This window comes from Ceraceosorus guamensis (assembly GCF_003144195.1).
Source record: "Ceraceosorus guamensis strain MCA 4658 unplaced genomic scaffold IE81scaffold_12, whole genome shotgun sequence".
NCBI lineage: Eukaryota > Fungi > Basidiomycota > Exobasidiomycetes > Ceraceosorales > Ceraceosoraceae > Ceraceosorus > Ceraceosorus guamensis.
In genome coordinates this window covers 37884-49933 of record NW_020290007.1, presented here as the reverse complement: position 1 = coordinate 49933, position 12050 = coordinate 37884, and the positions used below count along the sequence as shown (strand labels likewise).

The window sequence follows — 12050 nt, the reverse complement described above, 5'->3', positions numbered from 1 at the left end:
GTGACCATGGCTATAGCTACTTAATTCAAATGGGGCTGTGTCCATCCATCATTATGCCTGCTCGACGCGCATGCAGGAGCCGCGCGCGTAGTCTGTGTCAAAGGAGTTAGTTGCTGCATGCTGCTGCTGCTGCGTACGGTACACATATGATATATACGCGCATCAAAGGCGCGATGCGATGCACGCACGGTACGGCACGCTGGTTTGTCTCATGTGGTGCAAGGTCGCGCCGGCCGGACCGCCCATGCATGCATCACGCGCAAGCAGCAGCACGCGCAAGCCCCTAAAGCAGCTTTATTTTGGCTGCGTGCTGGTCACGGGAGCTGTGGGCTTTTGCTGCCCTGCGGCCGTGCCGTGCCGTGCGAGAGGTCGACTCACACTCCAGATTAGATGTGCTTGCCTCGATCAGCTTCAAAGTTCAGCGAGCACCCATTATTCATTCGGCTCGGAGCCTCCAGATTTCCACAACACCTGCTGTATGTGAGTAGTTCCAGCGCTTGGACTGTCTAGCTGAGAGCAAGCGCTCTAACGATCCTCATCGTCAAGACCCGCACGCCTAGCCCAGAGCACGACCTGGATGCATGTCGCCGAGATTACTCTGAATTCGGTGCAAACTTCACACCCTCACAAGGTGGACACCAGCAACTTCAGCGAGACTGTTGGATCATGAAGAAGTTTCTTCGAGGAGGAGACAGTCGGCCAGCCGGTTCAAACCTGCCGGAGAGTCCGCAGAACAACGCTGCCGGGCGGAACGATGATTGGCAATCAGCCGACGCAGCCTACAGCAATTTGGCCCCGCCCCAAATGCCGGTCGCAGTAGCAGGCAACTTGACGTCCAGCTATGACGCGGCGAGCATCAGTGGATCTATTCGATCAAGCACGCCCAGTGGGCCCGCTTACGTCCCGTTCTCACCCCAGGCCTCGGCCGCGGCCGCGGCCGCAGCAGCAGCGGCCTACTTTGACTTCAATCCTCACGCAGCGCTTGGTGTGCCTGGTGTGGGCGGTACGCCAACCACTCCTGGAGTTGCCGCTCTGACTCCTTCCATCTCTCCGTCGGGCTCCTATAATGTCTCTGGAAGATCCACTAGTCCGACGCCAACCACGGGAACCGTGTCCGCGTCACCTGGTGGGAATGGACCTCAGTTGGAGAGAAGCGATCTGCACAAGAGCCTCAAGTCTCTCGAATCGCTACTCGTCACTTTCGATGAGTACAGGGACCTGAGCGCTCGCATGGCCAAGTGCGAGAAGCGTCTGGCGAAAGGAGCCAAGGAGCTTGGTCAAGGGAAGGCGTATGCTGAAGTGCCTGGTGCGTCGCGGGCTCTTCTCTAAAGATGTTGCCGCGCATGCTATGCGTGCTGATATGATCTTGCGCCGCATCTCTCATCGCACAGGCCAAACGCTGATCACGTCAGCCGCTCTGCTCGAAAGCATTTCTGAGGTCTCGACGAAGCATTCGAAGCTGGTTCAGCGCGAGTATGAATCTCTAAATGACCACTGTGCCAAGTTTTTTAAGCGGGTAGCCAAGGAAGAGCGAGCTCACGATGAGACATTAGAGACGCTCGACAGCAAAGTCAAGAAGGCACACGCAGGCCACGAAAAGAATGTCAAAAAATCGGGCGGAAGGGCCATCGAGAGTCACGACCGTTACATTGCTCAGGTGAGCGCGCTGACGGCGGACATCACACGCGCGAAAGCCACCCATGCAAGTAGTGTTGGAGCCAAGAGCCAAGCCACCAGTCTAGTGGTTGCCGCAGCGCTGGGAGGTTTAGCAGACTCGGAATTCCGCAGAACATGCGAAGCGGTGCGCAGAAGTGGGGCGCACGTGGGTCGTGTCAACTCTTGGCTGAATCTAGCAGTCAGCGAAGCTATGCCCGCTGGTGGAGAGCCTGCAGACCTTTCCGAAGAAGAAATCGGCAAGGCAACGATGCTAGCAATAGCAGAATTGCAGGCGCAAGCTAATTTGGCAGCCAGAGAGGCCGCCTTGAGCAGCGCTAGGGAACAAGCGCAAGCTGCTTGGACCGCACAGCAGCTTGGCTGGGTCCCCCCGGCTGCCGCAAGAGCGAGCACTCCTGCCTCCAACGACCCCAAGCCAGAGGGATTGGAACAGTCACCCCAAGTCATGCGCAGCTTGCCCAGATTAGACAGTAGCGGTAGAGTAGTGGACGCCAGCGCCACGTCGCCGTCATTCGTCGAGGAGAAAAACGGCGAGCTGGACGCTCAGACTGCGCGTACTTCCGAAAGCGCCAATGCGAACGCCCCACCCTTGTACTCTCATGGCGGCACCGGATCAGCTGCAGCGGTTGCTAAGCCAGTAGGGCCTCGCGTGCTTGACCGCAAGCCGTCAGGGCCATCCAACCAGACAGGTGGCGCGCTTGCCGATGAAAACCCGGTCGATGCAGCGAGCGAGAAGGCTCCAGCTGAGAAGGAGAGCATCGGGAAAGCACGTGGTCTGCTCGGCTTCGCCAGGCGTAAACATAGCATGGGCCTATCGACTGCCAGCAATACCGCGACTTCCTCCGCGGTCGGGCCAAACGCCACTACGCCCATCGCTTCCAACCCCCTGGAACGCGCTGCGACCAACGCCGGCATGCGCAGCAGCAGTGCTGCTGAAACAGTGGATGCCGAGCAGAAGCTCGGCGGTGGACACACGCAGCGAGACTCGAGCGTTGCGGAGGGCACGATCATCGATCGTGGTGAGCCTAGCTCTCCCGCTAGCCCTCCGCGCATTCCCACAGATGTCCGTGGCGCCGCCCTTGCGACGTCTGCTGATCGGAACGTGACGCGCAATACTGATGCCTCCGAGGCTAACACTGCCGCCGCTAGCGACAGTACCGGCAGTGGCAGTCGCACGACAGGCAACTCCTCCGACTCGTCCGCAGCTGCCCCGGCAACACCCCGTGATCTGGAGCCAGTCCGCCCACTGTCGAGCGTCAAAGAAGCACAATCGATGAGGTTGTCGGGTCCAGACCGTGACGGTAACAGCACGGGTCTCACAGGCGGAGTTGGCTTAGGGTTTCCGCGGAAGGAAGGGCCCGAGATCAGTGCTCGCACCGAGGCGCCGCCGCCTGGTCAGCTACACGAGCGCAGATTGTCCTTGTGGGAAAGGGAAAGGGAACGAGAAAAGTTGATGGAGCGTGAAGCGGATCTTGCCAGAAGATTGCAGGACGCCGAGACACAGCTGAGGGATCGCAACCGTGCTGGAGGGCAAGGTCTTGGAGATGCTCGCGAAAATGTTGATAGCCCTGACACGAGCCGGTCTAGACCTGATCGCTCATTTGCAGATTCTAGTGCTGGCACGACCCCAACAAAGGCCGCGCCCTCGAGCTCAGTCAACCGGGCAGGTGTGGGCTCCTTTTCTGGTCGCCCGACGTCAAGCAAGCCTGAACCTACCTTAGAAGATCGCGAGCGGGAGCGAGAGCGCTATGTTCCCTCGGTTGGCGGCAGCCGCCTGTCCGGCGCTAGCGTCTCTCGCACCCTGAGCACAGAGAGCGAGCGCAGCTTTGTTGCTCGCATGAAAGCGCGATACCAAGTCGAAAAGATGGAACGAGAAGAAGAGCAGCAGAACAAAGGGTACAGGCGCGTTGTGAGTACCTTGCCCGTGCTGGCACCTTCGACCTTTGAGATTCAAATCTGACCTTCTCCGATCTTGCTCCAGACATCCAACCCTCCAGCGGATATGCCGAAGAACACGCGGCGCGTCTCGGACATTGCATCGAGCTACGGCCAACGCGCATACGACGGCGGGAGCGCGCTGGATCGCGAGCGAGATGCGTACCCAGCTGCACCACAGGGAGGCTACTACGGAGATCGTGAACGGGCGCGCGCGAGGAGCCCAGTCCCTCCTCGAGCCGCGTTCGCCTCGCCTCCGCCACAATTACCATCGCGCACCTCTGCGGATGCGGATGATGATCCGCCCCACTCTGAAGTCTGCGGCTGCCAGAGGTGCAGTGCAAGACACTACGGCTCTGGTGGAGGGAGCGCAAACGCACCGTACAGATCCACCGTGACGGATCCGTACGCGACGTCCTCCTCTCGCGCTCGCGCTCATGGCTATGGCGATGCTTTGAGCGGGCAGGCTCAAGCGCCACGACCACCTCCCCGACACCCGACCGCCTTGGCTGCCGAAAGAGCTGCTGCCTCGCTGCATCCACCAATTGCAGGAGGTGCTCGAGACTCGGCGACGAGGAGGCAGAGTTTGCCTCCTCCACGAAGCCAGGATTCTGGACAAGCGAGAGCGTATTACGATGAGGAGTTTGGAGCAAGGCAGAGTCCATATCGAGACAATGATTGGGAGAGAGAGGCGCGTCAGGGAAGACTTGGCCCTTATCCCGATGATAGAGAGCGGGACAAGGCATACCCTCGAAGATCTTACGACGACTTGCCAGAGAGGCGCGTCGCTTTCGCCCAGCAGACACAGACTGTGAGTTTTGGCCGATCGTCGACGAATATGGTTTGCACAGCAGCCCGAACAGATCGCTGAATTCTGCGCTGCTTTGTGCGCACAGATTCGATGAGGTGGTTCTGCGGCATATTTGCAGCCGCACTGCGATCGGATACAGCTACTTTACGAACCCTATCTTTCGACTTCACTATACCCTCAAATGGCGCCAACAGCTCAATGTCGTCTCGATGATCACCCTTTCGCGTTGCAAGGCTGCGAATCTCGAGTCGTGCTCGATCTCACATCCTGCATGTCAAAGGCTGAAATTGTACAATCATGAATCGAGCTCTGCGTGCGCGCGATGAATGTGACGTGATTCACTTTTCTGTAAAGAATGGTGCACGAGTCAGCATCAGCTCGAGGATCTGACAACGAGAGCGAGTAGGCACACTCTCATGCTCACTCTGCAATCCTTTGAGCCACTTTGGCATCTTTTTCTCGCCCGTTGCTTTTTCTTCGGTCGGTTTTTGACTGGTCTGAGCTGCATGAGGAGAGTTGACTTGTTGCTCGAAGGAAGGCGGTGCAGGCAAAGGGCTTGCCTGTTGCAGCAACGCATTGGACAGGTATGCTTGTGATGTTGAGGCTGGATGCACGAAGAGCGAAAATCGTCGCCAGTCACGTCGAAACACGAGTTAGGGAAATGGCATGAGCGAAGCCTGTTCAAAACAAGCGCATAGTCTCGCATGCGCTTCGCACCTCCAATCATTGGTCCGCTAGTCCGACTCACTGTTCCAATCCGCCTTTTCCCACCTCAGCATCAGCACTGCCTGTGGCGCAAATCCCATCTCCCCAAAAGTTTTCCCTTTCAACTTGACATCCTTTTCTCCCAAATCCCTCTTCGGAGGTGTTTGGTACAAGATGAATGACGCTTTCTGCCCTTGAGCATTGAGATGGGAGCGCACGAAATCGTAGGCGGCGTTGATCGTGGCTTCGATGGGGAAGACGGCTTCCAATTGATGTCTGGATGGGAATCTGATTCGTATCCTCACCTGGGGTGATTACGCATCGAGATTGCATTCAGATTGCGATCCTCGGTGCTGCGCCATTCTCATAGGCTTTCGCATCTGTGCTGACCATAGCCCACATCATACGCGTCATTCTCCCGCCCACGAAACTTACATCAGTGTACTGCTTCTTGACCCTCCCCAGCCTGGCGTCCTCCTTCTCCCTCATCGCTTTGGTCATCAGCGGAGCGTCCGGTCCATTGCGGCCTGACAGTGCGCCTCCAAATGCAGCTTTGAGCTCAGCGGCGGTAGGTTTGGGGTCAGAGTCCGAAGATGCTATTCGGCTTGCGGCTTTAGAGAAGGCGGCCGAGGAGGTTAGGGTGAAGGAGCAAAAAGGCAGAGGCGGAGTGAGGTCTGCCGATGCGAACAAGACGGCCGACACGCATACCGCACAAGGACTAGCAGCGGCGCGTGCAGTACGACTCTGCTGGACTCACTTGAAGGTCCAGCGGTATCGGGAGGCAAAAATAGTCTGACTTCTCTCCATGGTGATCGCACCTCCGCTTGCGAGTCTGACTGATCGAGACCTGACACGTTGAGCACTGCATCTGCATTACCGGTCGAGGTCTGAGTTGAGCCACCTGCGTAGGAATCGGGCGCTGCGCTCTCTGTGGCATTTTGCTGCGTGTCTGCCATTTCTGATGGAGCTGAGCTCAGGTTCGATCGCCAGTCGATGGGCAAATGTCCTTCTGTGTGGTCCTTTCCCAAGATGAACGAGATTCGAACGCCTTTCACTTGGCAGGTCTAGCCTTTGACGTGATGCTCGCTGCTGATGTGGTTCGATGGTCGCGTCAATCAGTCTTGAGTAGATATCAGCGGATGTATGTGGGTGTGTGCGTGCCCGCAATCGCTCTTCATCTTGAAGTCTCGGATCGTGAACTGGGAGGAGTCGAGTCAAATGTCGTGCATCGCTGCTGTTCGTTCACCTCCACGTCGCAATCGCACATTCAAAATCCGAATTAAACCAAATCAAAGTTGGAATTCAACGTGCCATGGGCCACGCACGCGCGCTCTCCGACAAAAACACGTGATCACCCAGCGCACCCCAGTCACGAGTCAGAGTGAGTCACTCAGCGAGGGTCAAGAGCTACCGTCTACGCGCGGCTAAGGTGGCATGCGTGCCGGCAGCTGATCCACATCACGCTCACCACACCAAATTCAAGCGTAATGATGGAGCCGATGGCAGGCGGACTGCGAATCAAGCGGAGCATACGAAGGGAGCAGGCAATGTTTGATTCCTGCATTTGAGCCTCGAAAGCGTGCCGTGCCGCGGCTCTGGGGCGTGTGCGGGACGCACGACCATTCAGTACTCACACCGAAGCCGAGGCCGGACGGGCATGGGCACGTGCATAGGTATGGGTATGGGATGCAACGCGATGCAGCAAAGGTCGAACGGCGCTCGGCGGAGATGCAAATTGAATGTTGGGGGCGAAGCCGATCGCACGACTCCAGCTGCGCAAGCGAGGCGATTGGAAGCAGCGGCCGGCCAGGCAAAGACGCGGGAAGTGAAGCTATAGGAGCTCGTACCGCAGTAAATAAGGCAGGCTTCCGATTTGCGGGCCGACATCTCCATCCTTACCCCTCACTGACGACGGACGAGCCTGCACAGAGGCAATGCATATTAGATCAATATGTGGTCTGCTCAAGGAGAAGATCCGGCGCTAATGTTCGTTGGATGAACACCAGACTCCTCAGAGCGCTGCCAGGCCTTCAAGGGCGCCCTGCCGCCCAGGATTGTGGGTCGATGCACTGAGCTCCGGGAGTGCGTCGGCGCGTAGATGCTACTTGACCGACACTGTGGCCCTACCTAGTGTCTCCGATGAGTACAAAATGCTCACACCGATGACAAGGCTTGGCAGTCTTGACACGAAGCAAACTGGACAGGTGAGACTAAGATGCCATCAGAGTGGATGTGAGGATCCACGTTCAGCTTGAGCAGGTCGACCATTTGCGCTCCTCGTCGAGCACAGAAGCTGCCCACCAGCCACCTGACCTGACGTCACCTTCCCTCGCAACTTCCACTTGTCCGTATCGCAGCTGCGATACGTGTACGTGGCAATATGAGCTCTTTCGAGGGTCGCGGGCCCAGCTCAGACGCCCAATTCTCGTCTTACATCGTCTGGATACAGGAAAGAGACAGGTTGAGAACGTGCGTCGTGCTTCAGGGTTGCCATGCGGTATACGCTCGTGCGTGACACTCTCACAGCACAGAGAAGATGCTCATGATGAGACTCTTACTCCTTCGCTGCAGGGAGACCGAGGCACTGCCGTGGGTGTCCTGGCTGTGTCTCGGCGTCCATGTCGGCACCATGCTTGCCCAAGCCAGCAACGAGTGAGTCTGCGCTTGCCCTGGAACAGCATAGCACGAGCAAACCTGCTCCATTTCGAGTCCTGTCCTGCTGACGCGGCAGCAATGCACACGCTCACGTTTGGCAGCGGCAAGATGCTGAAATACTGGAAGAGGCCGGCCGTCTTCACTTACTTTGTCATTCGTGCTTTTGCCACCGCAAACTTCACTCTGGCCGTGCTGTGGTGCAGCGTCGGTGGACAGAGCGATATGACTGCCAACATCGTTACAATCGTGAGCAGGACTTTCATCACATGATTCCTGTTTCCTTACCCTCAGCAAGACTTTTGGCTCATGCGAGCGTCCCGTACACGAAGATGTACTTCGTTTGCGAGACTATCACGCAGGGCGCCATTCTTGTTGCATTTCTTCTACGAACCCTCATCCTTTGGCATAGCCACCTCGTGCTTCTCGATGTTGGCTTCTTCCTGTGGATAGCTGTCTCCGCATTCCATCTCGTCGTGAGTAGCTGGCGAGGGAAAGACAAACGCGCGCAGGGCTACTGAACTCATCCTATGTGCGGCCCGCACGGTCTAGAATTGTTTTACATATCACTTTGCTGGAAGCCCGTACGACTTGCGCATAGTCTACGCCTTGCCTCCTCGCTTTGGTTTCCTTCGTTTCGGACCTTACTTCGCCGACTTTGGCTTTACGTGTCTTGTGACTGCTCTCACCATCGTAGGGTCGGGCAGATACGCCAAGAGGCACTTGGTCGGCAGCTTTCATTCCATCACAGAAAGGAACGCGCAAGAGAAAGCGACTCGAGTCGCCAACAGGTGAGTCGCTCTGCCGTCATGGCGACACCTGCGCGTGCAACAGAAATCGAGTGCAGCGCCATTTTGCTAAAGCTCCAACTTGTTGCTCGTACAGCATCTTATCTCATCAGCTCATCTTTTTTGCCATCAGTGCTCTAGCGACGGCCGTCATTGGATCACTTGGTCTTGCAGAAGCGTTCAACGGCTATTCCGCATTGATCAGGCTCCCCATAGGGCTCTTGATGCAGAGCACGATGGCGTGCGCGCTCATTCAGAACCTGCGTCGTTTGCAGCAAGACGGTGATCAAGCCAGGTCTGTTCTGTACGAGGCCGACGAATTTGCAAAAGGCCGCCGCCCAGTGTCGACGTCGCTCGATGTGACGCGCACCAACCTATCGCCAGACATCTTTATCATTGCCCATCCATCTCAGAACGATGCGGATGGCTTGGAACCGCGCCTGTATGGACTTCCCACTCGACGTTCTTATGTGGAAAGCGTCAGAACGGCTCACACTGACTCGGACGAAGGCTCAAACGTGTCGCAGGAAGTCGAACAGTCCTGGCTTGCCCGCTTTTCGAGATGAGAAGATGATGCTTCAAGATCCACTTCGGTGTCTACTCCGACGTAGATTCGGAAGGCTCTTTCCTCCTCTGACGCCTTTGTTCATGAGCACCCAGTCGAGTTTGTAATGGTGAATGCGTGCAAAAGTGCCGTGCTGGACCTGTAGCGTACCTCTGTGACGGTGAAGGACCCGTGATGATGACACGAGACCGCGGCGGCAACAGTAGCCCGCCCCGGACTCGCTCGTTGTCCTTTGATTCACACATTGTCAGGAACATCGCAACTTTAAACTCTTCGACGGACTGTGACTGCCTGGGAACGTTGATAGGGAAAATGTGAGATGGACTTGTGAGCCCTTATGGCTCATGGATCGAGTGTGACAGTCAGAGTCGTGAGTGTTGCATCAACGCGCGCGCTCAAAGAGATTCGTGTCTTCGCTTGGCTCGTGATAGCTTCCACAGCAGGACGCAACACGCTCCCCCTCATGACCGAGCCGCGCACGCCGTGCGCTATATACGGTACCGGTACACGCTCCGCACAAAGCTGTCGCGCGATGCATGCAGTCGTGAGTCTCTTTCTTGCATGGGTGCCGGAGCGTGTTGATGTCTGCCGCTCCTCAGGGCGCGGTCAAGATTCACGAGTTGCGAGCACAATCACGAATGGGGCTTCACCTTGAATCACGTCTATGTGTGTGATAGCGACAATCCTCACTCTTGACTCAGACCAACTTTGTTGATGGTCCATCGTCGCACAGCTTTGCCACGCCTGCCACGCTAAATCCTGTGCTGACTCTCCACAGAAGCATAAACGACCGGCGGTTCTCAGACGAACCCTCACACTGCAAGGACTCGGCGAGCGAACGATTTTTGCATTTCATCATGTCTTACGAGTCGATTCGACGAACAGTACGCTCGCTAGAGTCGCGCATAGACGCAGCATTGACATCATCCAGCTCTACAGATCTCGAAGCAGCAGCAGGCACAGGCTCCGGCTCGGCACATAGCGTTCCCGCCCTCTTGGCAGATCTTAGAAGGTGCAACTCTCAATTATCTGCTTCTTTGGGAACACACCCTTCCGCGGCTCAGTTGGCAGCGGTTAGGAGACATCACGAGGTTGTGGAGGACTATGAGAGGGAGTGGGCTAGAGTGGAAAAGAGGCGGGATAGGAGAGATGTGCTGGAGGGCGTCAGGGGCGATATCAGGTGCGTGCGGATGTGCAGTTCGATGGAGAAGGAGAGTAGAGTACCACTTTGCCTAGTCGGTTGCCAGGCCTCATCGCTGGCTTGTTCCGGCCATTGGCTCGGGGCAATGCTAGCAAGGGATCACGAAGAGCATCGACATTCGCTCACTCTCTTTCACCTCGCGGCCCCCCTCGTTAAGCGCGTACAAGAGCCGTCAAGCTACAGCAGAGGCTTCTCTGCTGAATGAGAGGGACAGGATATCAAATTCGCACTCGATGATCGATAGCAGCTTGGAGTGAGTGGCCTTGCCAAAGGCGCATGCATCCAACACTTGTGCACATCTTCTGCATGCTCACATCAGGTGACACACATTCGCACAGACAAGCCTATGCAACCAGAGCAAACTTGGCACAGCAGAGGAGCGTCATTCAAAACGCCACTTCCAGGTTGCAGTCCACCGCAGCCCAGATTCCAGGCCTCAACACGATCATCACGCGGATTAATAGAAGGCGAAAGAGGGATAGCGTCATCATGGGTTGCGTACTGGGAGCATGTGCCTTGCTCTTACTCTGGAGATGGTTTGGTTAGAAGCCGCGAAGGACAGAGGCAGCCTTTGGCAATACAATCTGCCATGCGTCCGGGTCAAGACTTTGGAGTGGGAGTAGGCAAGTGATGACATTGATTGCTTCACATTTGGGTGGTGATGGTGTGGTGAGAGGGGCATGAAGTGACAATGTACAAGGGAGGCCGGCGATTGTCCAACATCGAGTTGACGCAAGCACTGTCACATGGAACGACGCTCTAGGATTTGGCCTCGGATTGCTTTGGTGCGTGTCGAAGAAAGAAAAGGTCCTTGAGAATGTTCGCGGTCAAGCAGCGATCTTGCTGAAGACTTTGACATCGATTCCACGTCGCTGGGGTTGGGGAGCGTCCTTGCTCTCTGCTTTGCTTTTGGATTTGCTCGTCGTCTTGGTCTCGGCATGCGGTTTACCCCCATCGAAACCTGCAACGGCTTGGGCGGTAGAGGCACTGGCACTCTTGGCGGTGGCCTTTGCTCCAGGCTTTGGCTTGAGATGCTCTGCCCATTTCTGCTTGTCCGCCTTGCTGTAGATCGTGAAAGGCTCGCTCGCATTGCCAGAATCGCCCATCACGACGATGCTAAGGAGGGTGAGCGAGCAAGGAGACGATTATAGTCAGGACCCGGGATGACCGAGGGACAAGACAGTGCAGGGTGCCCTCACATGTACTCGTGCTCCTTGGTCTCCAAGTCGTCAGGTAACTTGACCTCCTGCTTGCCAAGCTTCATTGGCACGTTTGAGCGCAGCACCCACTTCAGATGCTCGTTCGTCTCGCCTTCCTTGCGGTAACCCAGTCTAATTTCTCCATGCTGTAGAGGGACAAAGTTGAAGTGGTCAAGCGCGTGGAAAGTGGAAAGGAATCAGCAACGCTCTACGATGTCCCCGTCGTGTGAGGACTTACAAGGTCTCCAAGTTCAGCTGGCAACTTTGATGGATCCCACTTCACGTTGACCGTCTGTCCAGCCAACCAGACGGTGTGCTTGTGGGGCGAAATGACTTTGGGATTAAAGACGATGCGAGGAGCAAGATTCTGCAGGCTAGGATCCAACTCGCGTTGTTCGATGTCCAGACCGATCAGTTGGCTGCCTGGATTGCGGGACAACATCATCTCGTTGCCGACGTCTGCCGTCATTTGGATACCGTTACCGCTCGCGATGGACCTGCATTGCGAGGCGCCGAATAG

At 56.5% G+C, this 12050-nt stretch overlaps 5 protein-coding genes across 5 annotated transcripts; 3 read left to right on the top strand and 2 right to left on the bottom strand.

Moving 5' to 3' along the window:
• Positions 1 to 235: 235 nt before the first annotated feature.
• IE81DRAFT_321409 (hypothetical protein) lies at positions 236 to 4753 on the top strand. The gene is made up of 5 exons (XM_025513330.1): positions 236 to 480; positions 547 to 1306; positions 1392 to 3583; positions 3656 to 4420; positions 4506 to 4753. The coding sequence occupies exons 2-5, from the start codon at positions 667 to 669 to the stop codon at positions 4512 to 4514; spliced, it is 3606 nt and encodes a 1201-aa protein (XP_025371422.1). The 5' UTR covers positions 236 to 480; positions 547 to 666; the 3' UTR covers positions 4515 to 4753.
• IE81DRAFT_321406 (hypothetical protein) lies at positions 4674 to 6352 on the bottom strand. The gene is made up of 5 exons (XM_025513329.1): positions 5883 to 6352; positions 5561 to 5736; positions 5169 to 5430; positions 4845 to 5024; positions 4674 to 4766 (listed from the first exon to the last, which is right to left on the bottom strand). Exons 1-5 carry the CDS (start codon positions 6079 to 6081, stop codon positions 4759 to 4761), a joined length of 825 nt encoding a protein of 274 aa, XP_025371421.1. The 5' UTR covers positions 6082 to 6352; the 3' UTR covers positions 4674 to 4758.
• Positions 6353 to 7317: 965 nt separating this feature from the next.
• IE81DRAFT_321404 (hypothetical protein) lies at positions 7318 to 9258 on the top strand. The gene is made up of 6 exons (XM_025513328.1): positions 7318 to 7594; positions 7697 to 7777; positions 7882 to 8026; positions 8110 to 8253; positions 8330 to 8568; positions 8663 to 9258. The coding sequence occupies exons 1-6, from the start codon at positions 7506 to 7508 to the stop codon at positions 9129 to 9131; spliced, it is 1167 nt and encodes a 388-aa protein (XP_025371420.1). The 5' UTR covers positions 7318 to 7505; the 3' UTR covers positions 9132 to 9258.
• Positions 9259 to 9761: 503 nt separating this feature from the next.
• IE81DRAFT_321403 (V-snare-domain-containing protein) lies at positions 9762 to 10992 on the top strand. Its single transcript, XM_025513327.1, has 3 exons — positions 9762 to 10310; positions 10489 to 10584; positions 10670 to 10992. Exons 1-3 carry the CDS (start codon positions 9988 to 9990, stop codon positions 10875 to 10877), a joined length of 627 nt encoding a protein of 208 aa, XP_025371419.1. The 5' UTR covers positions 9762 to 9987; the 3' UTR covers positions 10878 to 10992.
• A 166-nt stretch (positions 10993 to 11158) lies between these two features.
• On the bottom strand, positions 11159 to 11972 carry IE81DRAFT_287292 (hypothetical protein; the record flags this gene model as incomplete). The annotated part of the gene is made up of 3 exons (XM_025511704.1): positions 11159 to 11447; positions 11537 to 11676; positions 11769 to 11972. 3 exons carry the CDS (start codon positions 11970 to 11972, stop codon positions 11159 to 11161), a joined length of 633 nt encoding a protein of 210 aa, XP_025371418.1.
• Positions 11973 to 12050: the final 78 nt, after the last annotated feature.

Coding starts and splice junctions, on each gene's coding strand:
- IE81DRAFT_321409 (XM_025513330.1), top strand. CDS start 667: ATGAAGAAGTTTCTTCGAGGAGGAGACAGTCGGCCAGCCGGTTCAAAC. Junction 1,307..1,391: donor GGCGTATGCTGAAGTGCCTG/GTGCGTCGCGGG, acceptor CTCATCGCACAG/GCCAAACGCTGATCACGTCA. Junction 3,584..3,655: donor ACAAAGGGTACAGGCGCGTT/GTGAGTACCTTG, acceptor ATCTTGCTCCAG/ACATCCAACCCTCCAGCGGA.
- IE81DRAFT_321406 (XM_025513329.1), bottom strand. CDS start 6,081: ATGGCAGACACGCAGCAAAATGCCACAGAGAGCGCAGCGCCCGATTCC. Junction 5,737..5,882: donor CGATACCGCTGGACCTTCAA/GTGAGTCCAGCA, acceptor CCTTCTCTAAAG/CCGCAAGCCGAATAGCATCT. Junction 5,431..5,560: donor TCAAGAAGCAGTACACTGAT/GTAAGTTTCGTG, acceptor TAATCACCCCAG/GTGAGGATACGAATCAGATT.
- IE81DRAFT_321404 (XM_025513328.1), top strand. CDS start 7,506: ATGAGCTCTTTCGAGGGTCGCGGGCCCAGCTCAGACGCCCAATTCTCG. Junction 7,778..7,881: donor CTTGCCCAAGCCAGCAACGA/GTGAGTCTGCGC, acceptor CACGTTTGGCAG/CGGCAAGATGCTGAAATACT. Junction 8,569..8,662: donor GCGACTCGAGTCGCCAACAG/GTGAGTCGCTCT, acceptor TTGCTCGTACAG/CATCTTATCTCATCAGCTCA.
- IE81DRAFT_321403 (XM_025513327.1), top strand. CDS start 9,988: ATGTCTTACGAGTCGATTCGACGAACAGTACGCTCGCTAGAGTCGCGC. Junction 10,311..10,488: donor GGCGTCAGGGGCGATATCAG/GTGCGTGCGGAT, acceptor CCCCTCGTTAAG/CGCGTACAAGAGCCGTCAAG. Junction 10,585..10,669: donor ATGATCGATAGCAGCTTGGA/GTGAGTGGCCTT, acceptor ACATTCGCACAG/ACAAGCCTATGCAACCAGAG.